Source organism: Myotis yumanensis, unplaced genomic scaffold (genome assembly GCF_028538775.1).
Source record: "Myotis yumanensis isolate MYYU_CA2020_CCGP unplaced genomic scaffold, mMyoYum1.0.hap1 SCAF_8, whole genome shotgun sequence".
Taxonomy (NCBI): domain Eukaryota; kingdom Metazoa; phylum Chordata; class Mammalia; order Chiroptera; family Vespertilionidae; genus Myotis; species Myotis yumanensis.
This window is the reverse complement of record NW_027223759.1, coordinates 36085366-36112471: the sequence shown is the minus strand read 5'-3', so window position 1 is coordinate 36112471 and position 27106 is coordinate 36085366. Positions and strand designations below refer to the sequence as shown.

Sequence of the window (27106 nt, the reverse complement as noted above, 5' to 3'; positions counted from 1 at the left end):
GTGCCGAGGCTCGTTTTATCACACCACATGTGTTCTCAGTCCATGGCACTTGAGTGGTCACAGACATCCATAAACAGTTCTCATCTTTGGTGCGATTCTCCCAGCTGGCATCTATAGTTCTCAGCACCACATTAACTGACTGCCCTGCAGGGGCCATGGTGGGAGGCCAGCAGTGGTCACAGCTGGTTCAGTACCTTGCTACTTCACTCAGCTCAGGATTCTGCCTGAATGATCTCTATCAGCAAACTGAGGTATCCCCACGACTGGCTCCCAGCCTCCAGGCAGATACAGAGGAACCACCTGTCATATGAGGGAGGACTGAGGCGTCAAGGCTCAGAGCTACAGGGAGTGCACATGGCAGCAGGATGGGCCCATGATGCACCACCCCTGAAGATCAGGGCCAGGCTCTGGGTTCCACTGCATTAGAGTCCAAGGTGGTGGCCACTCTGGGTGGGAAGGGGTTAGGTGGGAGGGTCCATGCCAGGCACTAGGCCGATGATAGGCTGTCTAGATTGACATGCTGACTACAATGTGTGTGTTCACTTCAAGAAAACCTGAGTTAAGACTCAAGTATTTTCTTATGTTCAATAGATTTACTCTAAAATTACAAAGTTTGAGAAAGCAATAAAGCAACCACTGGAAGAAAGTATTTGTGGATGTTGTGAGGACACTGCATAATGGAACCATTCAGCCTCACCACTGGGCGGCTCTGCTGCTCAAAGGATGGTCCCTTTTCTCAAAGTGGATGAGTGAGTGATGCCCAAAAGCAGTGCCAATGGCACCTTTGCTCACCTCATTTGGAAACGCTGCCTGCCGTGCACACAGTGCTGCCTGAGGCCAGAGCGGTGGGTTTTTAATGGCACCACATTGGCAAGAATGCTATGCAGAGGTATCGATGGGCCCTTCTGGAGGAAGTTGGACAGTGCGTCTAGGAGTGTGCCCCAAGGAAGCCAGTGGTGCGCACAGTACTTCGGGAGGTTTATTCCAGCATGAATTACAAGGTACAGGTGGAGAAAACCCACACACCCAGCAGGGAGTGCACAGCCAAGGGCAAGCAACCCATGGTGGAGTCACGCATGGGCACAGCGGTTAACTAAGTTGATGGAAGGAGGATGTGGAAGGGGGTTCACATGCTGGTCAGTGGACAAGGTCCAACTGGATGCACTAAGGTGCTCCCAACTTTGGAGATGATCATGTGTAAACATACAGGAAACTCCAGTGTTTCACAGGTCAGGGAATAAAATTGAGTCTTCTTCCAAACCTTCCTCAGCCTCAGGCTGTAGTCTGGGAGGGAGCTGGGCAGTATAGCTTTTTAGCCTGAGAGGCCACTCATAGTGGCTGGGAGTGAAAGGGGGCACCAGGTTCAAGAAATGGTGACAGAATCAGGAGCCCTTGGCTAGGAATGGGGAGTGGAGAAAGTGGGTGAGGGGTTGAGCTGACTCCAGGTTGTGACCTGGAACATAGAGTGCTGGGGGGCAGGCAGGACTCTGTAACCAGGTGGGCCTAGAGAGGAGTCATTCCATCATTCCAAGGACAGCAGGATCAAAACACCAGAGAGGACACAGGACCCAGAGTCCACTGGCTGGATTGGCAGACGAGTCATGTGAGGGCTGATGGGCAAGTAGGAAGTGAGCAGGGAGAGGCAGGGGAGGCTGTGGGTGCAGGGACCCAGGATGGCACGAAGCGGAGGGTTGAGGCCTGGAAGGGCCACAGCTCTGAGTAAAGATGTAGGGGAGTAGGCAGTGTGCCCAGAGGTGGGTGGGGGTGATGGGAACAAGTCTCAGGGTGGAGCCATTCTGCCCCTGGGTGAGTGCGAGGAGAGGATACTGGCTCATGGGGCTGGGAGGGAGATGGTGGAGGCATGTCCCAGCCCACCAGGCTCCCCTGCTATAGTCGCCTGGCTTTGGGTACTCCAAAGGGGTGGCCAGTGGGGGCTGCAACCAGGACCTGGGAGACAGGGGACAGGAGCAGGGGCCCAAGGCAGCTGAGGAGGGGAAGGAGAGGAAGAGGCCTCTCATCTCCAGGACGTGAGGGCTCTGCACTCCAGGTGAGTCTGACTCCAGGCCCCTCAGCCCCCAACATGATCCCTGCGACATGATCCCTGCGACCTCAGAGGGAAGGGACTGGCGAGGCCCGGCTGGCTTCTGGTCGCCTAGGCTGTGGGCCCAGACTCTCCTCTGAGGCTGAGGGCTGGTCGTCCTTGGCTCCATTCGTCCCCAAGAGAGCCTGTGTCCAGGAGGGTGGCCAAGGAGAGTGTGATTAAATGCACCCCGGCCTGCTTGGCAGCAAGTACCTGGCTGGGGCCACTCCACAGTGGGTGCACGAGGGCTGTGGGTGGGGGCTCACCTCGTTCTCAGCCAGTGCCTGCGTGGCCAGGTAGTATTCCCTCTTCACCTTGATCTGTACAGACTCAGGGATGTCAGGTACCAGGAGGTCGAGGATCCGGCCAATGGAGAACACCACATGCTGGGAGAGGGGACAGGACCAGCCGTGGGAGAGGGCCCCTACCCAATGGTAAAACAAGTGCCCAGAGTGGCCTTCATGAGCTTAGGTGTGGACACCTGCTTCCCAGGTGTGGGTGAACTGAAAAGCAGCAGTGTCATGGCCCCAGAGACCACCCCCTGCTTCCGTGGCCCCATGGAGCTACCCTGGGACATTACACGGTGCCCAGAGCATCCTGATGTCCGCACAGCCCTGTGACAGGCTAGGCAGGGATTGCTCCCTTCTCCAGATAGAGAAATGATGCAGAGAGGAACTGTGATTCGACCACAGTGACAGAGCGGTATGACCAGGGCTCTATTCCTTTGGACATACCAACCCCCAAACCACATGGTGAGATTAGGCAAAGCATGAGGGTGGGGGAATCATGCTAAGGCCAAGAAGAGGAAGCCAACAGAGGGCCTGGGAGGTGCCCCAGCTACCTCAAACACAATGACAAAGGCCAGGCGGATAGCCAGAAGGTTCCAGTAGGTCCTGGAATAATGCCCATCGTCTTCCCTGAATGCCCGATACCTGCAGGAAATATGGGACTCGGTGTGGGGATCGTGGCAGATGACTTCTTGGCATCTCCACCTTTGGCCTCCCTGATGCTAAAATTCTGGGCCTCTGACAGCACTTTTAGCTCTTACTGTTATGGTCCCAAAGGGGAGGATGAGCTGGGTTATCCCATTCCCCCACTAGGCTAACCTGGGCCCACTACTGTAGCCACATAAGTTAATACCCCAAATAGATGTGATTAACAAATGACAAACTGTTTCTGTGTGTTTTTAATAGTAAAATTAAAACTGTAGAACAATAAGATGGACTGATGGATGCTCAATAGGCTGTGGTAAAGCACATGAAGATCCTTGTCACACACAAGGAAGTGAGACAAAAATGAATTCCTTCAGGATTTGTTAGAAAAGTGTATAGTTAAGATTGTATGCTAAAAATATAAGGGTAGTCCCTAAAATAATAAAAATATACAGCATCAGTTCCAAATGAGTGTAAAGAGAAAAAAATACAGAACACTAATTCATCAGGAAGTAGAAAAGGAATAAAAAGGAAAAAGAATAATGGAGAAAGACCAGCTGGTGTTGCTCAGTGGTTGAGCACTGACCCATACACCAAGAGATTGCTGGTTTGATTCCTGCTCAGGGCATATGCCCAGGTTGCAGGCTCAGTCCCCAGCAGGGAACATGCAGGAGACAGCTTATCAATGATGTTTCTCATCTCTCATTGAGGTTTCTATCTCTGTTTCCCTCTCCTTTCCTCTCTCTCTAAAATCAATAAAAACATATTTTAAATAAAACAATAAAGAAAAAAAAGAATAAATGGAGAAAGTATCCACTAAAAAGAGATGACAAATATGAACTTGTATGCAACTAAGAACCTCAAAATACATAAAGCAAAACCTGACAGAACTACCTGAGAAGACTGAAAAGCTTTAATTCACCTCTATTAGAATCTGATAGAATAAGCAGGGAAAAGGGGGAGATGAAAATCCGAACAATAAAATTAAGAAGTCTGGCCTACTAGTATATAAAGAAACTTGCTCCAAAATTAACAGTGAAAAAAATGTTTTAAGTTCACCTGAAATATATGCAAAACCCATTGTGACCAGATCATGAAGAAGCCTCAACAATGTGAGAGATTTACATATCAACTCTTCAGGTTCTCTGCCCTCCAAGTAAATCAGAATCAATTAATATATATATATATGTTATAAATTTCAGAGAGGAAGGGAGAGGGAGAGAGAAACATCAATGATGAGAGATAATCATTGATTGACTGCCTACTATATGCCCCACACCGGGAATCAAGCATGTGCCCTGACCAGGATTCAAACCATGACCTCTTGGTTCATAGGTCAACGCTCAACCACTGAGTCATACTGGTTGGGCAATGACCTTTGTTTTTGAGTAGCAAACAGATTTTGTATGGGTGGATCTAAAGGGTATTATGCTAAGTGAAATAAGTCAGGCAGAGAAAGACAAATATCATATGATTTTACTTATTTATGGAATCTAAAGAACAAAACAGCAAAATGGAAACACTCTGATTCAGAGAACAAACTGTTGGTTGCCAAAGGAGAGGAGGGTGGGAGGATGGGTAAAACAGATGAAGGGGATTAAGAGGTACAAACTTCCAGCTATAAAATAAATAAGTCACAGGAATTTATTGTACATGCACTGTAGGGAATACAGTCAATAATATTGTAATAACAATATTATTGTTACACTTGATAGCTAGATTTATCATGGTGTATAAAAATACTAACCTGAAACTAACATAATATTGTATGTCAAGTATAATTCAATTTTTAAAATAAGGCTGGCCCTGGCCAGTTTGGCTCAGTGGATAGAGTGTCTGCCTGCGGACTGAAGGGTCCAAGGTTTGATTTCAGTCAGGGGCACGTGCTTGGGTTGTGGGTTCAATCCCCAGTAGGGGGCATGCAGGAGGCAGCCAATTGATTCTCTCTCATCACTGATGTTTCAATCTCTCTCTCCCTCTCCCTTCCTCTCTGAAATAATTTTTTTTTTTTTTAAAAAGGCTGTTTGAGAACTTACTTTCCCAAATAACTCATGGATAAATAAGAAAATCACAATGGAAGTTATGAAATATTTAGAACTGAAGGAGAGCAGATATGTTATCAGACCTAATGGAATGTGACTTGTAAGGGATATATTCAAGTAAATTTATAGACATTAATTTGTTTATTAAAACCCAAGAAATACTAAAAATGAATAAGCTAAGGTTTCAACTCCAGAAAATTGACTTTTAAGAGAAAGGAAAAGACACAAACTATATCTGGAAAGAAAATGCAGCCATAACTACAAAAACAGAAGAGCTTAAGAAAATCTAAGAGAATATTATGAATAAATTTGTGTTACTTTTTTAAAAAAAAATTTAAATCCTCATCCAAGGATAATTTTTCCATTGATTTCTGGCAAGAGTGGAAGGGGGGAGTGGAGGGAGGTGGGAAGAGAGAGAGAGAGAAACATCAATGGGAGAGTGACACATCGTTTGGTTGCTCCCCCCAACCCCCCGCGCCCCGCCCTCCAACACACACACACACGTGGGCAAGCACACTGGGGAACCTGCAACCTTGCCCTTGACCGGGGTTTGAACCCTTGACCCTTAGGTCGGCAGGCCAATGCTCTACTGAGCCAATGTGGCCGGGGCTGTATCACTTTTAAAGCTTAGCTGAGTTTTCTGTAAAAACAAAACAAAACTACCAAAATTGACTGAAAATGACCTAGGAAAAAGGGAACTATAGCCCTAGCTGGTTTGGCTCAGTGGTAGAGCAGTGGCCTGCGGACTGAAGGGTCCTGGGATCTATTCTGGTCAAGGGCACATGCCCAGGTTGGGGGCTCAACCCTCAGTGGGGGGGCGGGGGGGGGGCGTGCAGGAGGCAGCTGATCAATGATTCTCTCTTATCATTCTCATCATTGATGTTTCTGTCTCTGTCTCCCTCTTCTTTCCTCTCTGAAATCAATAAAAATATCTATATATATTTTAAAGGGAACTATAAGTTGACCCTTGAACAACACGAGCTTCAACTGTGAGGGGCGTATGCTCAGATTTTCCAAAAATTCAACCCGGGGTTGTTGGAGTGTCAGCTGTAACCGCCCCCCCCCCCCCCATCCTCCAAACCCCCTCCCCCGGGGGATGAGGAGGATGGGCAATCACTGTCCCCGCCCCGTGTCCCCGGAGTCCTACAGCCGGTGGCTTGTTTAAGGCAGGAAGCGCAGGGCTCGGGGGCCCACGCCTCTCTGTTCGCCCGTTCTCAGGACTGGTCTATCCTGGGGAACTCCCCTTCCAGCCAGTCCTCAGCCCTGTCCTGCCCGCCCCTCACCTGGCGGCCTCACCTGCACGTGCGGTTGTGCGCGGTGGTGAAGGCCAGCGGGGCGCGCGCCAGTGTGAAGTTGACGAAGCCGCGCAGGTCACCGGCGCGGGTCCAACGGTAATAGGTGCGCGGCAGGAAATCGGAGGAGAAGGCCAGCAGCAAGGCCTGGGCGCCGGGCGGTCAGCGTGGACCGATCCCACCCGCCCCGCGGAGCCCCGCCCCCGAGGAGCCCCGCCCCATCCCACAGAACCCGGTCCCCGAGGAGCCCCGCACAGCCTCCCTGACCTCCCCCCACCCAGCGCTCACGTTGCTGATGACCGCCAGGTGCGTGATGCCAGCCAGGATGGGGAACCAGATGCCCACATCCTGCGCGCGCTCGGCCACTGGGCGCCGGCGCTCGCACACGAACTTGCGCGCGTCCAGGCGGATCTCCACCCAGTTGTTGAGCAGCGCGAAGAGCGGCGCCAGCGGACAGGCAGCCACGAAGATGGTGACGAAGCCGAACTGCAGCACTGTGGGCGCAGGTGTCACCGCAGGCCCTGTCCCCGCCCGCCAGCTTTTGCTCTGATTCATTTCCTAGGCTTAGCACCAGGGCCCCTGCTCCCAGGAAGCCTCCCTAACTGCTCCACAGAGCTGCACGAGGGGCATGGGCCTCCTGGGGCTCCCTGAGGTCTGGGATTCTCTCTCCTCCCCTGTGGGCTTCTGGCAGGAAAGGGCGTAGATTTTAGGCCGGCCTTCTCCATTTACCCCTCTCGGAGCAGCTGGCTCCTCTGTAAAACACTAAGAAGAGCCTTGGTCCCATCGCCTGCTGTCTAGTGGCGTAGGGCCACACAAGGTCAACTCCACTCACACATTATCATGAAAATGCACGTGAACTGTCTGCTCCCTCTTGTCCAGGGACCGATGCAACTACTATCGCCCCTTTTGCTTTGGCTGCCAGGGAGCTCAGTGATGTGTTTGACTCAGATGCAACACTTTCCATTGAAGTGTGCCATGATCTCAGAGTAAGACCTTGGGCTGCTGGGACAAACATCCTGTCCCCCAAAAGAGCACCATCCCATGCAGGAAATGAGTACAGGCACCGGCCACCACCTGGAGAGGACACAGTTGAGGGTCTGGCAAAGAGTGTGGGCATCAAGAAATTTTCTGGAATCAACTCCCATATGGGACTCCATTGGTCAGGGGACCTGAGGCCGGTCGCCTCCCAGGTGCAGCCTTACTGTCAGGGGCAGTTGTCCCCACCCCTAGTGCCTGGTCTCCTCAGCACCCAGCTTCCTTCCTAGCTCCTACAGGAGGCTCTAGCAGATGCCTACTGGGGTGGGGGATTAAGGCCACTTGAGGAGAGCTCCATCAACTGCCCCCAGTCCTCTTCACAACCTCTGTGCCCAGGGCGCTGTCCCTTCCCATCTCCAGCCTGCCTTTCTCGGGAACTCCCCACTGCGATCCCAAGTCCTTTCGGGATCCTTTGTAGGCCTTGGCTCCACTAGGGACCCTCTGTCCCCACCCACATCATGTTTCAAGGGAGACAGAGGAATGTTGAGGCTGGAGGCCCCCAGGGGCACCTACCCATTTCGAGGTACTCATCAAATAGGCCCTCACAGGGCAGGAGCTCATAGTCTGCCTCCCAGGGCGTCTGGCTGGCAGCAGCTGAAGCCCCCACCTTCCTCTTCTTGGAGCGAAGCCGGAACTTCTGCCACCAGCCCGTGAGCTTCCTGGAGGTGGAAACACCCAGGAAAATAGCTTTTGCTCCTCCAGCTGGTTGTTCTGCAGTTTGAAGGCAGCAGGGAGAGGGTCTGGACCCTGGGACCCGCACAGCAGGCTGGCCAGGCCTTGTAGAACGCTCAAGTGAATCTGCCTCCTTCTGGGGGTAGCCCCTCCCCCAGCTCTCCTGCAGTGCCCCATTGTTCGTGAAAGCTTTGGGGGGATGGGTTCCTCCTGGGACATGCAAAGAGGTGCCAAGAGGTATGTCCAGGTGGAAGTGAGCAGATGAGGACATCGCTGTGTCAGTGGGGGCATGTGTGCTTGTTACTTTGTCATATGTAGGGGAATAGGTGTATGTGGCGTTGTCAGCACGCATCCAGCCCCTCCAGGCACCAACTACACCCCAAACTCATGATCTCCTGGAATTCAGCTGCACAGCACTGACTGCACCCAAAGAGAGGCATGGGCTGGCTAAGGTCCCACAGCTACAGTTCGAGGTGCCCAGGGGAGTCCATGCTGTCTGAGGGAGATCGGGTGTGCGGGAGAGATGGCAAGATGTCCAGGTTGGGCCCAGCCTTGGGCATTCATTGCAAGGGCTCTTGCCTGGGAGGGGGTCTAGCTGCTTGGATGGGAAGCACAGTGGTGCCAGTGGGGGTGGCATTGGGGAGAAAGGACCCCAGTGGCAGGGAACCTGAGGCTGGGGGCCTCGCCTGGACCCCCCCTCTGGTGCTGCCTTGGCTGGGGGTGCTGCAGAGTGTCCTGGCCACAGGGGCTACAGAAAGGATGGGCCTCCTCCCTCAACGAAGCTGGCCAGGACAAAAGAACTCAATATGCTGACACAGCAACCACAGGTTGCGGGTGTCACAGAGCCCATGGGGCAGATGGCAGGGCAGACCCTCCCCTCCCCTGCAGGTGAGACAGCCAGGTCCAGGAGGGGCCCACCTGGCTTCCCTCCACCTCTTTTCCAGGTTGGGACTGGGCTGGGGCTACTGCCCTAGACACTCCCAGTCCCAGGGTCCCTGGATGCTGCCCAGGGCAAGTGGGGGACTCACGGGACGAGAATCTCCTGCACATTATTGATGATTTGCTTGCCCACCATGATGACCAGGAGCTCCTGAGCCAGCTCGATGAGACAGCCTCCTGCCGCACACTGCACAGCCAAGCTCCAGGTTAGTGCAGGGGAGGCGGTCTCCTCCCCACCCAACCTCCTCTAACCCTGAAAGGTGGCCCTTGCCATGTCCCTCTCCCCTTCAGATATGCCATGGATTGCACAGACCACCCCCCAGACCTTACCCAAGCCCCCCCCCCCGCCCACTGTCTCCCCAAGGTCCACCTGGTGGACAGTGCGTGGGAATGACCAGGGCCACTGCTGCAGGGCACCCAGATTTTCTTTGGAGACCCCACATGGCGTGAGGCTGATGCTGGCCCTGTGGCTCCAGGGAGGACCCACTATGTGGCCTCAGCAATTCCAGCCAGTGAGAGGTGCACGGGGGCGTTAGGGGCAGCTCCTGAGACAGCATACCTTGCACAGGGGTCGCAAGCAAGAGGGCGTCGGCCTGTGCTGTTGGGATGTTGGCCTCCCAGGGGTTGGGAGAACCTGACCGAGCACAAGGCCAGTGCTGGGGAAGTAGGGCAGCCTTGTTCAAACGCCTGTACCCAGCCCCACCTGAGCCCACAGGGCCTGACCAGCTTCATTATAGGAGCCGACGGGAAGGAACTCTGTTTTTGTTAAGCCAGTGTGCGTTGGGAACTTTTCCCACTGGTGACTAAAAGCCCCCTGAGTTGGGGTCCCAGCTGCCCAGTCCCTGAAAAGCCCCTCCCCTCTCATGTGAAGTCAGACTGTTCCTCGGGGTTGGCTGCTTTGCAGCCAGTGGGGTTGGGTCACAGACCAGACCCATGGGAAGGAGGGAGCCCTTCCGGCCAGACAGGAGAGGGTCTTCCAGGTGAGGCACTCAGCAGAGCAGTTGGAGGCCCGCTGCCCTGGCCCAGAGACCACTTGTGCACTGTTCCAGCTCCACCCAGGCTGTGCCCTCAGCCAGTGAGGAGCCAGATGCCTGGGGATCTCAAGGGGCTTTCATCAGTGTCTATGAGGGTGGGGCAGGGCAAGCCCAGGTGCCCACAGTGGGCTCCGAGCCCTGGGAGAGTCACCAGCCTCTATGTTCCCAGCAGAGCTCTGGGCACCTCACAAGTCAGGTCAGCGTGGGGAAAGGGTGACATGAGGACACGATTGTGTTGTGTGGGTGCTGTTCCAGGTGGGGGTCTGAGAATGCTATGAAGAGCCTGCTGTGGGGGTCCTGGGGCAGTTGCAACTGTGAGGGGGGAGGGCAGGAAGAATCCCTGCAAATTAACATTCTGATGGAGGTTAGCGGGCAGGACCTGTGGGTGTCAGTCCCTACACACTTACCTCCTCGTTGCGAACCCCAAACAAGGTGTGGTAGCTGCCCGGGTACCCCACAAACCTAGAGGAAATGGAGGTCCTGAAGCTGCAAGTGAGGAGGTGCCATCAGCTGCCCCTCCCTCTTCCCCACACTCTCCCTTGCTGCACACACCGGACCTGCAGGAACCTCAAGGTAGACCTGGAGCCCAGCTTTGCTCTGAGGCCCTGAGCCACGACAGCTGCTGTCCCCATCAGGCCTCCTGGACTGTCATCCCCACCCTCCCTGAGCCTCTGGGGCCACATGGGTTGAGGCAGCGCAGGAGCAGGGCCCAGGGTGAGGTACGGCCAGGGGAAGCCGTGCTGACCTGCCCTTGAAGAAGCCGATGTAGATGGGCGAGGAATAGAAGTTGACGAACTGGAAGATGAACACCTTGAGGGTGAAGGCGTCCTCAAACCTGGTCTGTGTCCGGTGCATTTCTGGGCAGAGAGGCTCGCTCAGTTCCCCACAGCCCAGCCCTGTAACCACCTCACCCGTCCAGGGAGTGAGGAAAGCCGTGTTGCCCAGATATTGGACAGAAACTCGTTCAGGAAGTGGGCAAAGGACAGCTTTCCTCAAGTTCTAATTTCAAAATCATCTAAAAATGTTATGTTGGTGCAGGAAGAGCTGGCAGGTGATAAGCCACAGCAATGCTGAGGGTGAAATGGCAGGGCACAGAGAATAGCCAGAGGCCGAGCGGAGTGACATTCTGAGGCTAGGGTGACCGTGCCTGGAAAGCCGGTGCCGAGACAGAGGTCGGGGCGTAAAAGGTGAATTGGAGGGGACGCCCGAGGCCGGAAAAGGGGTGCACATGGCCCTGCTGTTGCAGGAACACGGTGGGGACTTCCTGGGACACCTGCCCACCCAAAAGCTCCCCCCAGGTGGACACTGAGCTCTCTGTCCCACTCCTAGACCAGGGCTGCTAATAGACAATGTGTGGAATGAATGAACTGGTTCATTGGCTTTTGCCTTTAGGAAATGGGAGAGTAGAGAAAGTGGAGGGAGAGGCAGGCAGTGGGGGCGGGCAGAGGAGGAGAAGGAAGGAGTTCACTCTGCAGCCACCTCTAGTTCTCTCTCAGACACTGAGAAAGCAGGGACACACAGGGGGTCCTGGGCTGGGCAGACCGTCCCAGGGGAGCTCAGCTTCGAACGGCCCTGTGCATGGGGTGGGGGTGGGGTAAGGGCACCCCAGCAGCAGGGCAAGGCCTGGGTGCCCCAGAGGACCCTCCTGTCTCCACCCTCAGGTACTGCTCACAGTCGGGGGCGGGTCTCACATCCCGTCTGTGCCTCATTCAGACTGGAGGACCCTGTGATCTGCAAGGAAGTGTGTTCTGCCTTGGGCAGCAGGGCTTGAATGATCCTGAGTCAGCACTCAGCCTTGGCCACTCACCCCATCTTGTCAGGATGTGGGCCAGGGCCACGTAGATCTTGGAGAGGACAAGGATGAAGACCAGGTTCACCACGGAGCCTGTGAGGCTGGCAATGCGAGAAGCCTGGTGACAGGTGGTGGATCAGAGCTGGCGCTGGGGGTGGTCCCGAGCCATCCCCCCGCAGCAGGAGCAGGCAGTGGAGGCTCACCCAGGCTGCCAGGAGGGTGTTGTTCGACCTGGACACCAGGATGGCCATGATGGCGCGGTACAGGATGATGGACACGAGGCACATGACCACCACTGCCACCTATGGGTGACCAAGTGCGTGAGCCCCCACACCTAGGCCTGGGACTCCAGCGCCCTCAGGCCACAGCCCCCACTTATAGGCCTGGCTGTGCTCCGTGCTTCTTCCAGTGGGTTGTTGGAGGCACAGGGAGGCAGGATGGGGAGCTGGGGAGGGAGGGGGCTGGGAGGCCATTTAGAATTACAGGTGGGCGATATCCCGGTGTCAAGGGAGCCACTGTGCGTTGTTCTTGGTCCCACGTGCTGAGAATCAACCATCCGGCCCCCCACCCTGCTCTCCCACCGGTCAAAACTTGGGAATTCCTGCCATCTTGGAAGGGGAGGGGAAGGGAGGGTCATGCTAGGGAGCCCCTTTGGCTGGAGGAACCCCCTGCATGGATCCCCCCCATGCTTGAAGGTGCCCCAAGCCCACATCCGTGGGGAAACATTCTGGGAGTCCCTGCCCACACACACTCAATGTCTTATAACCTAGACCCCCTGCCCTGGCCCTGAGCTTGGCGCCTTCTCTGGAGCCCAGGCACACGAAGGCCTTTCTGCGGCAGCAAGTGTCTCCCGGGTCCCAGGAGTAGGGGGGACAAGAGCTGCCCCCAGCAGCTCAGGAGGAAGGGGCGTGAAGGGAGGGAGGATGACAGGACCCTCACCATCATCAGCACCAGCACGGAGCCGGCCAGCACGCGGCGCATACGGCTCCTCTTGGGGAAGTAGGGCTCCTCCTCGCCGGTGATGGGGTTCAGGGCTGTCGTGGGGGCCGAGGCGGCAAACTGGGGCCGCGGCCTCTCCTGGAAGGAAGCCAATGCTTAGTGGCAGCCTCGTGGGCAGTGGCCACAGTCTGGGGACCGACCCACCTCGATGTCCTCGTAGTCGAAGCAGCCCCAGCGGTAGGCCAGTGTGGCGCTCTTGCGTTTCCAGTACTCCAGGAGCAGCACTGCCCACAGGGCCATGAACACGCTGAAGAAGACAGTGCCGCCGTGGTCGAAGAGCCGGCCGGCCTGCGGGCGGGGCACGTGGTTCACACTCGCTTCGACTGCTGGCCCCTCTGTGCCTCAGTTTCTCCCTTGAGCAACGCATCGCATTGTGCAAGCAGGCGACTTGTTCCCCGGCATGGGGCAGCAGATAGTGGGATGTTACCCCAGGACGGCCACACCTGAGTCTCCCCCATAACGACTTAGGTAATTTAGGTGAGGTTTTGGACTTTTTGAGCTGTTGATATTTGGGAGATTTTTGGACTTGAGTTTAGAACTTGGGGATGTTGGGTTGGAGTGACTGTATTTTGCACGAACCTGACATTTTGGGGGCCAGAGGGTGGACTGTAGTGGATTGGATTGTGGCCCCCACCTGGAAGGTAAGCTTATTTGGAACAAGGGCCTTTGTGTGTGTAATTAAGGTGAGGTCTCTACATGAAAGTACCCCGGTTTAGGGGCCCCTGAGCCCAGTGACAAATCCTTGTGACGGAAGAGAAGGGGGATAGGCACAGGTGCCCAGAGGGAAAGGCCACGTGCACACAGAGGCAGAAATTGGGGTGGTGCAGCCACCAGAAGTAAGAGCAAGGCAGGGGAGGCCAGCCTTGCTAACACCCGGAGTTTGGACTTCTGGCCTCTGAGCTGTGGGAAAGTAATTCCTGTTGTTTCAAGAACAGGAATGTGTTAGAGCAGCCCTAGGAAACGGTACAGACGGATGCCAGGAGTGTGTCAAAGGTGTGTCTGGTCTGGGCCCCAACAATGCACCAAGAGCTCCAAGCCCGGTGTGTGGGGGCTGCAGGTGAGGCCACAAAGAAAAGCTAACACCCCACAGTGTGCTGGGCGGCTGTGGGGACCCACCGGGCCCAAGGCCTCCGAGGAGCTACCTGCCCCCATCTCTTAAGCTGGGGGCTCAGCTGTGCCTGCCTTGGGGGTCCTCTGGTTCCTCTTGGTCAGTTACAGACAATAACAGCAACAAGAGTAAGGACCCACCGCTGGGCACCAACTGGTGCAGGCACTCCGCCAAGGGCGCACCAGTCCCAACCCCACGCCAGGTGCAGACATCACCACAGAGCTGGGGTCATAGGCGGGGCAGGGCCAGGACCCAGGGAGCTGCCTTCCTCCCTTCGCCCACCCTTCCTCGTACCTGGACCAGGGCGCAGGCGCTGGAGAGCAGCCAGAAGGGGCAATTGAGGCAGAGTGGGCACATCTGGAAGCTATCGGCGCTGCTGCACAGCTCCTGCCTTCAGAGTGGAAGGGGGTGCTGGAGCACGAGGACCCCTTCCCACCTGGTCTGCCACTTGTCCTCTCCCTCCCGCCACTGCCCTTGCCAGGCCCAGCATTTCTTTAAAATATATGCAATGATACTTTTTGAAATTTCAGCTCCATAATAAAGTAAAATTCAAGCCCTGTCTTTTGTTTATTAAAAGAAAAGCTTACACTATTTCAAGAAACAAGGGTACCAATACATTAGTCTGGGAGCACACCTGTCCACCTGTTTCATTCTAGGGGCGCACCTGTCCACCTGTGTCATCCTGGAAACACACCTGTCCACCTGTGTCATCCTGGAAGCATACCTGTCTACCTGTGTCAGTCTGGAGCACACATATCAGTGTGGGAACACACCTGTTCACCTGTGTCAGCCTGAGGTCACACCTGTCCGATGGTCAGTCCTGGAGCACCCCTATCTACCTGTCACCCTTCCAGCCAGATCCATGGGCTCTCTGACATCCAGGAAGGCGGGAGGTGCTCATGTTCACCTTCATCCCCAGCTCTGCACAGGGTCTGGCAGGTGGGGGTCCCTCTTCCACCCTCCCCAGAGACACAGGGTGAGGCCTGGGAGCTGAGGGGAGAGGGCACTTACGTGGGTGTGTCTGAGAACACCATGAAACAGCCCACCAGGAATACCAGCGTGCCCACCACGGCCGCTGGCAGGAGCCAGCCTGTGTAGAACCCTGCAGAGGGGAGCCAGATAGGGGCCCCAGGAGCCAGCTGTCAGCAACCATGATGGGTCTGTGCACCCAGCGCTGGGCTGAGTGCCGGGTGGGGGTCTGCACAGACACAGTTGTCCCCCAGAGACCCACCTCCAACCAGCAGGGTTTGGGGCCATCTGGGAGGCAGTCGTGAGGGGGACAGTCCTCAGAGGTTCCCCCTGGCAGCCCCTTTGTCCTAGCCTCTGTCCTGGGCTCTGCAGCCCCCACCACATGATCAAGGCCTCATGGGCCGGATCTGGTGGCTGAAGTGGGGAGGCCCACCTGAAGGAGGGGGTTCCCAGCCCCTCACTGGGGTGTGAAGACGCCCTGGGCCAATGGCTGTGTTGGCATAGGAGGGATCAGCACGCTGGCAGCCCAGCCCCTGTGCTCGTTCCCTTCTTGGAGACTATTACCCTGAAGACTAAAGTCGGGGGCCCAGGAGGCCCCAAGGGGCAGTGGGTGGGACTTACCCAGCCAGGCGAAGTAGAGGGCCACCTTCTCCCCGAAGTACCTGCGCACGTGGTCCAGAGGCTGGTACCTGTGCCACTTGCACCAGCGGGCCCAGTACTGGAACAGGACCTGCCGCTGGTTGAGGCCAGGGGCCCACGGGCCCTCAGGGGGTGTTGTGAAGGGGCCCTGGGGATGAGAAGCCAGTGGGCTGGACTCAGGCTGGTCTGGGCATCCTACCGGGCCCTATTCTAAGTGTAGGCCTTCAGCGCTGGGCAAGGCCACGTGCCTGGTGTCCTGGACGCAGGGTTGCTGCTCGAGGATGACAGAGTTATGTTTGGGTCCCGGGGGCATCTAGGAAGGCCTCTCCAGGAGAGGCATCTGAGCTGGGCACCTCGGCCTCCCGGGGGTCCCGGGGTCTGCGTCCAGGAGGAGCTGCGGCTGTGGTCCAGGATGGATTGGCATCTCTGGGTGGGTGGGCTTTTGCAGCCTGGGGCTGTGCTACCCGCCGAGCACCAGGCAAGTGAGGCTGGCTGTGCCAGGCGCTGTGCGTCCTGTGCTCTGGCCAGAGGCGGGAAGAGGGATGCCCCACAGCCAAAGTGGAGCTGGCTATTCCGCTGCATGTCCTCAGGTGGCCCCTCGGTACCTCACACAGCAGCTGCAGGCCTGACCCTGCCCTCCACCCTGCTGCCCCTTCCTGCAGCTCTGAATTCGGTGGGCAGCTGCGGGGTGTGAGGGCCATAAACAGCCTCCAGACCTCGGTGGACATTTTGTCAGGACGAAGGTGAGCGCCCCTTCACTGTTCAGTTTACCCAGATTTGGGGAGCACAGAGGACCTCACTGTCTCCCCCATGAAGATGCTGCTGTTGGGCCTCTCGTGTGCTGAGAGGGCAGTGCCTGGCTGCCCAGGACCTTGAACAGCAGCATGGCCTGGTCACATTACAGGCTTCTTGTCTGGCTACAGCTGACCCGACAGGTGACAGCAAGACCCCTCATCTAGGAACTCAGCCCATGCCTGGGCCTGAGACCCCCACCACAGCCTCTCCAGCCCCCAGGTCTCACCTCGTGCAGGGGGAAGGCTGCCTTGAAGACGCCCTGGGACAGCAGCTGGTCGATCCCAAACAGACCTTTCTTCTCATGGCCGTACAGGGTCTTGGCCAGGATCTCAAACAGCTGGAGGGGGCGGGGGAAAGGGCACTGGTCACCTGTCATGTGATGGCAGGGTAGGGACATCCTGGCCCTCCCATCTTGGGGCTGAGCCCACGGACAGCCTCCCACAGCCTCTGGTAACAAATGAAGAGAACACTTTGTGTGCCCAGATCTCCCTCCTGTCCCCAGCTCATACACCCCACACCCCTGAGGTGGGACGGTCACTCTCCACTGTACAATCACAACCCTGGGCCAGATTGTGGGCGCACAGGAGTCGGGGTTGGATTTGACCCCAGGTCCTGGCTGTGCACAGCCAGCTCTGGACCTTGCTCTGGGCAGGGCCAGCCTCCAGGCGTGGGCTCTGCCCCTTTGGTGGCCAGCAGGGGGCGGCCTAGGCAGGCCTGTCCAAAGCCTCTTCCTGTCACAGACCCTGGAGTGGCTGGCTCAGCCCACCCTTTTCAGGCATGATACTCTGACCCTCGGCTCTCTTCCTCACTGACCAACAGGACACACATCCACCTGGGTCAGTAGCCGTGGCTGTCTGTCCCACAAGTTCATAACCAGATATCCATCCTGAGCCCTGGGGGCTCCCGCGGGGGCACTGAGCAGGGCCCCAACTGAGTTCAATGAGGGGGCACCCCTAAGTCTCCAGCCCCCAACCCCCAGCCCTGGCCTCAGTGCTCCAGTCACAGGAGAGCTTTCCTATGTCCCAACCTCAGGCTCCTTTGAGCCGGGTCAGGGTATGGGGACTGCAGTGGGGACCCCCACTCACGATCTGGTGCCTGTTGGTGCAGGTGAAGAAGGTGTCCTGGTCGTCACTCCTGAGGAACCTGTGGGCATGTGAAAAGTGCAGAAGAGTCCACAAAGGCAGGGACACACACACACACACACACACACACACACACACACACTGACCACACTCATGCTTTCTCCTCGCACACTGGGGAACAGCCACCATCCCCTTTCCACCCCCACCCCACCCTCCACCCCCCACGCAGGATCAAGTCCCATTTTTGTCTTTTCCTTCCTGGAGGCAGGAGGTCACAGAACATTGTCCAGAAGTCACAGACATCCTCCATCCGGGACAGTGGCTGGCAGAGGGCAGGGCAGTGTGAAAGCCCCAGGGTCACCAAGGAGCCCGTGGCTTCCATGTGCATTGGAGCACCAAACATAGGTGTGCCATGTGACACACGCACACAGGAGAGGTGCCACCAGCAGCCAGTGAGGACTGACCACGACCATCTTCTGCCTTGTTTGTGAGAGGAGGGCCTCCAGCCACTGGGCCTGGGAGACCCTGCCACCCACCACGGACACGTCATTGAGTAGGAAATGGGCCATGTGTCCAGCAACTGAGGTTTGGGGAACGTTTGTCTGCAGCACAACCTGCCTGTCCTGACTGAAGTGGACGTGCCACTCACGCTCCCTGGTTAAAAAGCTCCAGAAAGGAGAAGGTTCTGGAGGTTTAGATCTGTCACTCGTTGACCTCTCATGCACGCATCCCTGGCTGTGTCCCCCAGCCCTGGGCACCGTGTGAAGCTGTCCCGCGGGCACAGCAGGGCCACTGTCTCTCACCTCGACAGCTTGCTCACTTTGAACTGGCAGGAGTAACACTCGGGGGGCACATCAGGCACATCCTCCAGCAGGACATTGGGGATGCCCAGCCACTGCAGCAGGCTGGCCGACCAGTTGCAGGCCTGGTTGGGCAGCTCCTGGAAAGGATCATCACTTGTTCCTCCCACCCGTGAGCACGATGCCACGTGGCGGGGTGAGGTGTGTAGATTTGCAAACTGAGCAACAGCAAAAGGGCTCAGCCAGGGAACAGGCAAGCCCCTTCCTGTCTCAGGCCTGGGTGCTAGGGGGCTCAGCTGGTCCAGCTGAGGCCCAGATTTCACGGTAGGGCGGTTCAGACGGTCACGTGTCCCTTTGTCTACCAAATGCCATGATGGTCAAAGGGAGCCAGAGTAGGTGGCAGAGCAGCCCCCAGGCATATCATCCGGAGGTCACCCACTGCCCCTTCACACTGTGTCCCCAGGCTGCCCCTCCCCCTCCTGCAGTGGTTCTCAATGGGCAGCCTGGTGGGGGTCGGAGCTGGAGGGCCCAGGTAGTTAGACTAAGCCATGGTTGCTGCACACACTGCCCATGCCTCCCTACCTCCCCAGAGCAACCATGGTTGTGGGGTATGACCGCCCCACCTGTCTGCCTAGTAAGGCTTCCTGGAGGAACAGTGATGGCCGCTAGGAGGGACCTTTGAGGACAAAATGGGGAGCCTCAGGTTGTCAGCAATGGACACTGCACCCAGCACATGGGGTGCAGTCATGAGTAACCCTGGTTTGGGGGGACCTCCAGGCCTTCTCTGCGTGTCATGCACTCCTGGGTACCTGCAGGGGCAGCTTCAGGCGCAGGTCTTCCGCGTAGTAGCAGAGCACGGCCCAGGGGGCGCTGAGGAGGATGTAGTGCACAGCGCTGTCCTCATCCTGTACATGATGCTGTGGGGACCAGGGCTCTGTCAGAGCCTGAGGGTGCCCTGTGCACAGTGTGCATATATGTACATGTGTACACACATGGGTGCATGTTTGTATGGGTGCACATGTGGGTGAATATTTGTACACAGTGTGTGCACGCACGTGCATGTGTGCATACGTGTGTGTATGAGTGTGTGTGCACACAAGGGTGTGTGCCCTTGTGTGTGTGTGTCCATTCACACTTTTAGGAAAAGGCAGATGTTTCTGTAGCCATGTTAACAACCAACCAGCCATGGTTTTAAACCTATTTGATAAGTGACAGCGCCTCTGAAAGCCAAGCACAGGGTGCCTGCCCCTGTCTGGAAATCAGGCAATCAGCGACAGACAGAGGACACCAAGCTGCTAGGGCCGATGCCAGCAATACCCCCTGTGATGAGCAAACCCTCCTCAAGGCCTGAGCTCAGAGTACTGCCCAAGCAGCCCTGCTCCCCTGACTCAAGTAGGCAATCACTTTAACACAGCAGAGTCACCAGCAGGTACTCTATGCAGTGGCTGCCAGGCCGCGGCACCAGTGATGCAGGCGGGTTTTCTGGTGAATCTGAAGGGCTCTGGCTTCTGTGAGCGAGCTTGTGTGCTACGATGGGTTGATATTTTACCTGAGGGGAGGGCCATTCAATACAACTCTGGGCTTGACTTGTTGTCATGCCCCCAAGCCTAGTGGATGCAGAGCCTAGGGCCCTGCCCGTAACCAACCCCTGTACCTGGTCCACATGCAGGCCAGCCACACGAAGGTTATCCAGGAACGTCTCCCGCCAGGCCCTGTGTGTGTCTCTCTTGTCCTGGGTGGCACTGTCCTGCTGCTGACCCAGCCTCAGGTCTTCCTCCCAAACAAGGACAAAGTCTGCTGGGAACCAACAGGGACAGAAGCAGGGAGGACAGGCTCAGGGGTGCCAGTCTCCCAGCTTGGACACTCAGGTACTGGGTGGGAAGTAGGAGTCAAGCACTTGAACACTGGCCTACCCCTCTATACAAGAGCATGTGGTCATGGTCACAGGGCCCAACACATATGATCTGAGAATCAGAGAGAGAGAGAGTAGGAAGAAGCACTTTTTAAAGAAAAATGGTCAAGAATTTTTAAATCTGATGGGGAAAAAAATTGTGGAGAGCAGCTCCCAGGTGGTTAGGTGATATAGGATGCAGAAGTGCAGCGAGTAAACAAAGCTTGATCAGGTGCATGTAATTGAGTAGATTCCAAACCCAGGAGAATGTTGTAAACATCTTGACCACGCCCTTACTTTGCCTCATGGAATCTGGCTATAAAATAAAGACTCGGTTTGCAGGCCGTGACGCTGTCTCTCCATCAGAGAGGGCAGCGTCCCACCCAGCCCCAGCTTTCTTCTCTTGTCTGTCTTTTCTAATCCTTCACCGCCCCCTCTCAGGTTCACCCATGGCCATGCTGGCGCGGCACAAAAATCAATACAAAGGATAAAACATCTCAGTGATCCCCAAGCAGGCTAAAGAAACTCCAGCTAGAAAAACCATAGACAACGTGTCTTTGCTGTGCACTACAGAGAAAGAGGGGGCAAAAACACCATTATATTTCAGGGAACAATAAGAGTATGGACACCCAATTTCTCAACAGAAACCATGGAAGCCAAAGGACAGTAGAATAGCATGTTTAAAGTGCTGGGGAAAATACGGAACACTGGAATTCTTATTCTGTAGAAATGTTCTTCAGAGATGAGGCTAAATGAAAACATCCTCAAACAATCAAAATCTGGGAAATAAAGTTCAGCACATCTGCTCTACAGGAGACACGGGAGGAAGTCCTTGAGGCCAAAGGTGATACTCTCAGATGGAAATGCAGATGAGCAAGAAGAATGAGTACACTGCAAAGGGTAAACAGTTAAATGTGAAAGTAAAATGACCTATTTACAGAGGACATGATCTTGTATATAGATATTCCGAAGGAATTCACTACAGAAACTATTAGAACTAATAACAGGTTTGAGAAGGTTGTTAGATACAAAATCAACATATAAATTTCAACTGTAGCCCTGGCCAGTGTGGCTCAGTTGTTTGGAGTGTTGTCCATGCACTGAAGCATCATGGTTCAATTCTTGGTCAGCACACATACCCAGGTTGTGGGTTCAATCCCCAGTCAGGGTGCATATGGGAGGCAACTGATCAATGTTTCTCTCTCACATCTATGCTTTTTTCTCTCTCTTTCTCCCTCTCCCTTCATCTCTAAAATAAATTTTTAAAAAATCAATTATATTTCCATATATTAGTAATAAACAAGCCAAAAATGAAATGAAGAAAAACAATTCCATTTACAACAACAATTCCATATACAACAGCACCAAAAAAGGAACAAATTAAAAAAATGTGCAAGAATTATACATTGAAAACTACCTAATGTTGAAATACATTGAAGATGAGTTAAATAAATGTGAAGCATCCCTTGTGCATGAGTTGCATGTGAAGAAGACAACCTGGCCAGTTCGTCTGACTTGCTAATCAAACATAGCAAACTGATTTACAGGCTTAATTCCTATCAAACCCACAACTAGCTCCACCAGCCCCCAGAAATTGACAAGTTTGAACTTCCTGTGGAAACACATGAGATCCAGAATATTGAAAAAGAACAGAGTTGGCCTCACCGGTATTGCTCAGTGGTTGAGCATTGACCCATGAACCAAGTGGTCACAGTTTGACTCCCAGTCAGATGGAGCACATGCCTGGATTGTGGGCTCCATCCCCAGTGTAGGGCATGCAGGAGGCAGCCAATCAATGATTCTCTCTCATCATTGATGTTTCTATCTCTTCCTCTCCTTTCTTCTCTGAAATCAATAAAAATATATTTAAAAAAGAATGAAATGATAATAAGACTCAGGAGAAAATATAGAAATAAATCCTCATGACCTGGATTCTTAGATACAACACCAAAAGCACAGCAATAAAAGAGAATATTAATAAGATGGACTTTGTCAAAATGAACAACCTATATGCTTCAAAGGACAGTGGCAGGAAAGTAAAAAGGCAACCCACAGAATGGGAGAAAAACATACTTGTAAATAGTGTTCTGATAAGGGTCTTGTATCCAGCATACATAAAGAACTTTTACAACTTTATAAGAAGACAAGGAACCCAATTTTAAAATGGGCAAAGATTTTGCATAGACATTTCTCTAAAGAAGACATACAAATGGCCAATAAGCCTATGAAGAGACGCTCACTATCATAAGTCATTAGGAAATTACAAACATGAGCCACACAGAGATGCCACTTCACACCCACTGGGATGACTGTCATCAGGACTGACAGTAAGTGCTGGACAGGACGTGGAGAAACTGGAAGCCTTGCACATTGCTGATGGTTTGTAAAATGGGCTGTCACTTTGTAAAACAGTTTGGCAGCTCTTCAAAATGTTAAACATTGAGTCACCATGTGACCTGGCAATTCCACTCAAAGATGAACACTTACGACTACGCAGAATCATGTTTGTGAATGCCCACCAAGACATTATCACAACAGGCCCCACTCCCCTCAAATGGAGACAACCTAAATGTTCATCATCAATTCTTTTTCGGTCTCTCCAGAAGTGGGGTTTCTGGGCCACATGGTAACTCTATGTTTAAATTTTTTAAAATATATTTTATTGATTTTTTACAGAGAGGAAGGGAGAGGGATAGGGAGTCAGAAACATCGATGACAGAGAAACATTGATCAACTGCCTCCTGCACATCTCCCACGGGGGATGTGCCCGCAACCAAGGTACATGCCCTTGACCAGAATCGAACCTGGGACCCCTCAGTCTGCAGGCCGATGCTCCATCCACTGAGCCAAACCGGTTAGGGCATACTTTTTTGAGGAACCTCCATACTGTTCCCCACAGGGGCTGCACCATTTCACATTGCCACTAGCAGTGCACAGGGTTCTAATTTATCTGCATCCTTACCAACACTTGGTATTTCCTGTTTTTGTTGTTGTTGTAAGTGGGTGGGGGGGGGGTGAGGGCATCTACTATTAACAAGGATCTTTGCTGCATGGAGGGCAGGGTCAGGTGGGTGAGCCCAGTGGGGTGCAGTCCTCTCAGAGATGATGGTGGCTTGGGGCAGACAGGAGCAGTGGGGGTGGGGTGAGGAGAAGGTGGAAAAGCTATTGGGTACAACAGATAAGAATCTGAGGTGAGCCCTGGCTGGTGTTTTTTGGGCATTGTCCTGTGCACCAAAAGGTTGCTGGTTCGATTCCTGGTCAGGCACATGCCCCGGTTGTGGGCTTGATCCCCATTGGGGATGTGCAGGAGGCAGCTGATCGATATTCCACTCTCACATCGATGTTTCTCTCTCTCTCTCCCTCTCCCTTCCCCTCTTTCTAAAAATCAATTAAAAATAAAAGAATCTGAGGTGACTCCAAGCTGTCCTGAGTCCGGAGCAGGAGGGAGATGGGCCCCCACTCTGCCCTCCAGAGCTCTCTCAGCTCCAGCCCCTCAGTAGGAACCCCCTTTCCTGCTGTGCCCTAGACCAGTGATGGCGAACCTTTTGAGCTCGGCGTGTCAGCGTTTTGAAAAACCCTAACTTAACTCTGGTGCCGTGTCACATATAGAACTTTTTTGATATTTGCAACCATAGTAAAACAAAGACTTATATTTTTGATATTTATTTTATATATTTAAATCCCATTTAACAAAGAAAAATCAACCGAAAAAATGAGTTCGCGTGTCACCTCTGACACGCATGTCATAGGTTCGCCATCACTGCCCTAGACCGTGTTCTGCTCACCATGGGGCCTGCACCCCATTTCCCAGCACAGCAATTGGCACCAGAGCTGGCTCAGGAGATAGTGCTGGGATGGGGAGGGGCAGCCTGGTCACAGAGGATGGTGACCCAGACCTGCTGTCCTTCTCCTACCACCTGGGGGTGCCCCATCTGTGTTCCCACCCCCAGGACCAACACAGGAACAGCTGGCAGATACTGGGAAGGGCTCACCGATCTGGGGCTTGGCAGGGTTCCCCACCCTGCAAGTGGCCGCCTGGTGTCCATCGGGCTGGAAGGAAAGCACCTCACCGTGAGAACGCACCCCCACCCTGCCCTAGACCACCCAGGAACACGGAAGGCCGAATGGAGGGAGACACTATTGGGTGTGGGCAGGGGGCCCATAGGCACATCCAGGATGAGGCAGCCCACGCCCTTCCTGCCCGCCCTGGCTTCTGTGCAGTGGGCAAGGGTCAGGTTTGCAGGCAGCATGGCCAGTACCCAGGGTGTCCACCCTGCTGGCTCCAGGGGCTAGAGGGGAGTTGGGCTGCCCTGTAAGTGGCCTGTGGATGGCCAGAGGTGGTCATGCACCCAGAGGGCGGAATCCTGTTCTGGTGAATGAGGCCTTGTGTCCCCCATCCCCAGACACTGTATTGTGGGGCAGCAGGAAGGGGCCCGTGTCTGCTCTCAGCTGTGGGGGTGGGATGGGCAGCACCTGGAGGCAGACACGAAGCCCAGGAGGACCAGGAATCCTCCCAACAGCCTCACTCAGGGTGTCTGTGACCCCCCCCCCCCCGCCCCCAGGGCCAGTAATGGGAGCCCAATGTCCCCCCACTCTCCTCCATGCTGATGGGATCTGACCCTGCCCCCTCCTCCACCTGAGTGGCCTCATCTAGCCATCCCAGGGGTCAGCGAGGCAGGCAGAGACCTAACTGTGACACCTCCCTCTTCCCAGGCAGCTTGGGGACACTGGAGGTCCATGCAACAGGTGACGGCTTGGCGTCTCCAGGAAGCATCTACCCCAGGGGCCCGGGGCCAGTGCAAGCCATTGTCCCCAGAGTCCCTGTGTCCATTCTGGGTGTGGGGGCCCAGAGACCCTCCAGTATCCACCTTAGACCATGGCCTGAAGCCCAGGGCGGGGAGCCAAAGGGCTGTGCTGGGCCTCCTGGACCCGAGGTCCCTGGTGATGGAGAGTTACCTGTGAGGTGTTGGCTGTGCTTCCGTAAGAGTCCCCCTTCTCCATCCCCGGGGCCATGTCGATCAGGACGGCACTGTCCTCCTCTGGAGCCCGCCTCCGCAGCATCCCGCTCCTGCACCCGCCAGGACCAGGGTGGGTGCCAGAGTAAAGAGGGGCACGTGAGACGTGGCTGCACCACCGCACAGCCCTCAGCCTCCTGACAGGTGAGAACAGGGCCCAGGGGCTGCAGGCAGGGCCAGGCCAGGCTGGGCCGTCTGACTTGGGACCACGTGAAGACCCCAGAACTGGGCGAGGGAGCTGCCTACTTGTCTGTCTGTCTGTCTGATGAGTACCCACCTCCCCCCTCAGCGCTGCATGTGGGCTTGGAGCACGGGTACCCCTCTTCCTTCTGTTCGTCTGTGGGGGACAGATGATACCCTTTAACAGAGACAGGACCCTGGCTCCTCCTCAGGGTCCTGGGCCTGGTCATGCTGAGTCTGCATTCTCCCCCTCCCCCCTCTGGGTCCTTTTGTGGGGAGGACAGTCACCACGGTTCCAGTTGACGGGTTGGCAAAGTGGGGCAAAGTGTGAGAGCAGCCCTGTGGCCTGGAAGGGGATTGGAGTTGAGCCGGGGCTGGCGGTTCACACCAGCAGAACTGGTGTGGCCCTGAGTGGCATCACCAGGGTCACTGAGCTGGGAGGCTATGTGGGTGGTGGAGACACGGGAGGCCAGAGGGGACAGGGAGCCGTTCATCTAGTCCAGATAGACTGAGCCTGGAGGGGCAGACATGGTGCCCATATCTCCTGACCCTGCCAGGTTCCAGATGCCCCAGAGCCAGTGTGGGTGTGGGGCGTTCCTACTGCTGTGAGCAGGCGGGGAGGGGGCCTCCTCGGTGCTCTGTTCAGAAGAGACAGAACAGAGGATGCCCCAAGCAAAAGGCCAGGAGTAACCTGTTCTGTGGTGGGTTCATTGGACAGGTGGGAAAACTGGGCTCCCTAGGGTTGGGGTGCCCTGCACAAAGCCACTCTGAGCACCTGGTCCTTCTCATGACCCCCAGCCCTGTGCCAGGTCTTGGGGTGCCAGCCTCCCTGGAGAATCCACCCCTTGGAGCCCTGGTGGGTTGGGGTGCTCACCAGCCTCCCTAGAGTCCATCTGCCTACCTTCCTCCCTGTGCCCATGCGATGTAGAACAGTCCCCACCTGGCACAGTGGCTTCTTCCAGAAGAGGCCTCGGAGGTCATGGACCACTTCCAGCAAGAGCCCGGTCCAGGCAGCGAGTCTGGGCTGGTCCCTGGGGAGGACTAGGTGGGACCCTGTCCTGGTAGGCCTGCGCAGGCGGTGACGGCCACTCTGGTGTCCTCACTGAACTCAGCAAACGGGCAGGCAGAAGAGGTGCCTGGCACGGGGCTGGGCAAGGTCTCCCAGCTCCCGGACCCAGGACCTGCCTCTGTTTGCAAAGGGGGTGTGCTCTCAGATCTGCAAACAGGCAACGCATTTTCCTAGAGCCTGCACACCCGCATGCAAATGCTGCCGTCTGCTTTCTGCCCTATTTGCTTAGGGAGCTCAGTGCCCACCAGCTGCTGGCCTGGAGGGCAAAGGAGGGGTGGAATTCAGCTGGATGGCCACAGGTGGGCTCGTGTCATCCTCACCTGGTCCTGTGCCCATAGGGACATCAGGGGACCCAGGTTGCAGAACCAGCTCTGCTACTTCCTGGGTGTCAGGGCCCACCTGTAAGAGGGGATCCCAGCCCTCCTTCCCGTGGCCCTGCGCCTGTCTCCTGGGAGCCCATTCCCTCGTCCTCACAGCCTTCACCGCCAGATCACTGAGCTGGAGGCTGTGTGGGTGGAGGAGAACTGGAGGCCAAAGGGCTGTCGTGCTGCGTGCGCTCCTCTGCCTGTTGAAACCGCTGAATCAGACCCTCGCCTAGGCTGGAGTCCTGCCGGATTCCTGCGCCCCTTCCAGAGAGCCCTTGAGGGGAGAGTCAGATCCCTGTGGCCGGGCTCTGTCCCTTGCGCCCAGCAGAGCCTGGATGGCAGCTGGGATGCCCTGGGCCTGAGAGCAGTGGCACAG

At 55.4% G+C, this 27106-nt stretch overlaps 1 protein-coding gene across 1 annotated transcript; it reads right to left on the bottom strand.

Annotated features, from left to right (window-relative positions):
- Positions 1-967: 967 nt before the first annotated feature.
- Positions 968-26226, bottom strand: ANO7 (anoctamin 7). Its single transcript, XM_070423389.1, has 24 exons — positions 26198-26226; positions 25058-25169; positions 24094-24151; positions 19865-20007; positions 19020-19127; positions 18214-18350; positions 17414-17471; positions 16555-16665; positions 15516-15681; positions 14937-15027; positions 14220-14316; positions 12962-13105; positions 12758-12895; positions 12022-12120; positions 11834-11936; positions 10772-10883; positions 10434-10488; positions 9082-9179; positions 7895-8040; positions 6635-6840; positions 6351-6493; positions 2922-3012; positions 2347-2466; positions 968-2226 (listed from the first exon to the last, which is right to left on the bottom strand). The coding sequence occupies exons 2-24, from the start codon at positions 25160-25162 to the stop codon at positions 2110-2112; spliced, it is 2646 nt and encodes an 881-aa protein (XP_070279490.1). The 5' UTR covers positions 25163-25169; positions 26198-26226; the 3' UTR covers positions 968-2109.
- Positions 26227-27106: the final 880 nt, after the last annotated feature.

Excerpts from the sequence above, each read along its gene's own strand:
- ANO7 (XM_070423389.1), bottom strand. The coding sequence starts at position 25,162 with ATGCTGCGGAGGCGGGCTCCAGAGGAGGACAGTGCCGTCCTGATCGAC. Across the intron at positions 20,008-24,093 it reads CCCTGCCAAGCCCCAGATCG|CAGACTTTGTCCTTGTTTGG; the intron begins GTGAGCCCTTCC and ends GTTGGTTCCCAG. Across the intron at positions 2,467-2,921 it reads CCTTTGTCATTGTGTTTGAG|CATGTGGTGTTCTCCATTGG; the intron begins GTAGCTGGGGCA and ends CCCCTCTCCCAG.